This window comes from Propithecus coquereli, unplaced genomic scaffold, assembly GCF_000956105.1.
Source record: "Propithecus coquereli isolate 6110/MARCELLA unplaced genomic scaffold, Pcoq_1.0 Scaffold208, whole genome shotgun sequence".
Taxonomy (NCBI): Eukaryota; Metazoa; Chordata; class Mammalia; order Primates; family Indriidae; genus Propithecus; species Propithecus coquereli.
In genome coordinates this window covers 1,394,134-1,396,992 of record NW_012145856.1, presented here as the reverse complement: position 1 = coordinate 1,396,992, position 2,859 = coordinate 1,394,134, and the positions used below count along the sequence as shown (strand labels likewise).

At 40.4% G+C, this 2,859-nt stretch overlaps 1 protein-coding gene across 3 annotated transcripts in view; it reads right to left on the bottom strand.

Annotated features, from left to right (window-relative positions):
- The window catches only part of REEP1 (receptor accessory protein 1), a 114,497-nt gene that overhangs the window by 49,849 nt on the left and 61,789 nt on the right, over positions 1-2,859 (bottom strand). For all 3 annotated transcript variants that reach the window (XM_012644239.1, XM_012644238.1, XM_012644240.1), the window contains one exon: positions 1,321-1,397. In XM_012644239.1, the coding sequence (XP_012499693.1) occupies positions 1,321-1,397 (77 nt within the window). The remainder of the gene's footprint in view (positions 1-1,320; positions 1,398-2,859) is intronic.

The following is a 2,859-nucleotide window of genomic DNA, read 5'->3' as shown; positions in this document are numbered from 1 at the left end:
TTTATTATTTTCTCTGATGACACTTGATCAGATCATGGTAAAACATTCATATAACACAGCAAATGCAAAACTAACCCTATGATCCCAAGTCGTAGAAATAACCCTGGTTAATTGCACTCTCTACACTACTTTTACTACACAGTCACATGTGCGCAAACTCATGTCCTTGAATTATAAACAGAACACTATACATTATTCACAGACTCTTTTACCTAAGAAGACACAATACATTAATACAAAGACCTAGCTTATGTTTTTTAATTGTTCCATTGCAGGAAACATTAATAGCTGCATTGTTTATAAGGGAAAAAAACGGCAACCAACTTAAATGTCCATCAAAGTGGGATTAAATAAATTATGCTTCATCTATACCATGAAATACTATGTGGCCATTAAAAAAAACAGGTAGATGCAGTTATGTTCATATGAAAGTATTCCAAAATAAATTTAATAAGCAAAATGAGGACTGTTATGTATATTGTAACACTATTGTTAAAAAAAAAAGAAAAAGTGTGTGTATACACACACATATAAATTCTTTTTAATCTGTGAAAATTTATGGGGTACATAAGAAATTTTGTTACAGGTATGTAATGTATAGTGATTAAGTCAGGGACTTCAGGATGTCTGTCGCCTGAGTACAATACACTTTTGTTAAGTACAGTCATCCTACCCTGCTATCAAACACTGAATTTATTTCCTTCTATCTTACTGTATGGTTTGTATACATATATAAAATTTGTTTGTTTACATATGTAAAAATTTTAAGAGGATACACAACTGTGAGTAGCGGTTATGGTGAGAGTGAATGGCGTGTGGAGGAAACTTTGGTTTTTGTTTTGCTTTGTTTTGTTTATTTTTTTAACAGACTGCTTTGTTGCCCAGACTGGTCTGGAACTTCTGGGCTCAAGCGATCCTCCTACCTCAGACTCCTGAGTAGCTGGGATTATAAGCACTTGCCACCACGCCCTGTGAAACTTAGTTTTTACTGTATGCTTTTGTATACTGTTTTCTTTGTTCCTTTTTTAAACATGTAAATACTTCTTTATCAACTCCATTAATTGAGCAACTGTGTCTGTCTTTTCCATTACTACTTCCCCAGTGCCTATAACTATACTTGCTCTTATAAATTCACTCAGTAAGTCTTTACTTGAAAAAAAACTTTCATAGACTAACTTATTAAAAATGTTTCTATTAATATCTCTGCCCTGTGTCTGTGGCTTGCGATAAGGCCTGGGGCTGGTTTCGGCCCTTTCCTACCTCTCCCTTGACACTAGGAAAAATCATCCTTTAAAATGTCCCAAATCCTGGAGTACTTACCAACAAAGGAAGATGTCTGTGAATGTCTCTGCTGTGGTGAAAAGTGCAAATATAATCCAGTACATCATCCATTTGACCTGTTGAAAGAGGAAGCAACAAAGCTAGCAGAAAAGATCAAGGAAAAATGGCCACCCAACATCCAGAAGAACAGCATCCCAGACGGAGTGTGCGGAGGCACGTTCAGGCAGTGCAGAGCGCATTTGTAACCTCTTCACCCTACCCTTCCCCAGCTCATGTCCAATTTTACACCAGACCTTGGGGCTGGAAGCAACAGGCTGTTCCACAATTGCCCCAAGTTCAAGGCCAAATTGGATCCCTTCAATAGCCCTCAGGTGAGCCAGGGAGACCTGCGGACCAGGAATGACCCAGGATTCAGTCAGGTCATTTCTCCAAGACTAACATCAGGCGAGTGAACATTCCAGGCCTCCACATAAACACACCCTGGAATGAAGTTTAACCAGGCCAGGGTCTGGGATGAAATGGTAACAGTTTTCACTGGTCACTAGGAATCTTTTCTTGTGGGAAGGCCCCAGGCCCCTTGCAGAAACTGATCTTCCTTTAAATCTCTCCCATGTGACCATCCTTTTCCATTTCTACTGCCTCTCTCCCGTAATGAAGGCTTTGTCCCCTCTCTCTTGAACTACTATAAGATTCTCCTAACTGCTTCCCTTATCTCTTGGCTTTCCCCTCACCAACCCATCCCACAAACCACACTAATCTCCCCAAAGTATAAACTCATCAGACTACCCTCTTATTTAAAATCTTCCAGCCTGCAGAATAAAGTTCAAATTCCATTGTCTATTCCTTCCAGCTTCTGGTAATGATGGAGTAGCTTGTATTGGACTAACCCTTCTACCAATGGTGATAAACTCCGAACAAAATATTTCAAAACAATTATTTGAAGGCACTGGGGAGCAATAAAAAGCAGGCAGAGGTAGGGCGTGGTGGCTTATGCCTATAATCCTAGCACTCTGGGAGGCTGAGGTGGGAGAATCGCTTGAGCCCAGGAGTTTGAGGTCACCGTGAGCTAGGCTGACGCCACAGCACTCTAGCCCTGGCAACAGAGTAAGACTCTGTCTCAAAGAAAAATAAATAAATAAAAGCAGGCAGAGACTGCAAGGGATCAAACCTTTGGAGTAAGGGAACCACACTGGGTTAGATCCAGGTTGATGTGGCTGAGGACAACCCCCAGTCTGCACATCATGGGGCAGTTTAAACAGAAATCCAGTTTTATGTGCCCAAGTAACTGAAGAATGCAGTTTGAGATTTCCAGAGATGCTGGCAGTAGAGAGGTAGAAAGCCCACAAAGAAGGAAGCCATGAAGGGGCAAGCCCCAAAAGTCTACATATAAATTCCCTTCAGATCCTTGGCTAGCCTCCAAATTAAACAGAAGCAGGTTAAGACTTCAAACAAAAAAGTTTGTTTTATTTAAAACAAACAAAACAAACAAAAAAATCCAGGAAACTGAAAAGCTGAAGGAGTTGAGCAGTTGAGCAGAGAGTCCATTTCTGCCCACTGTAGGAAAAACAGAGTTTGGAG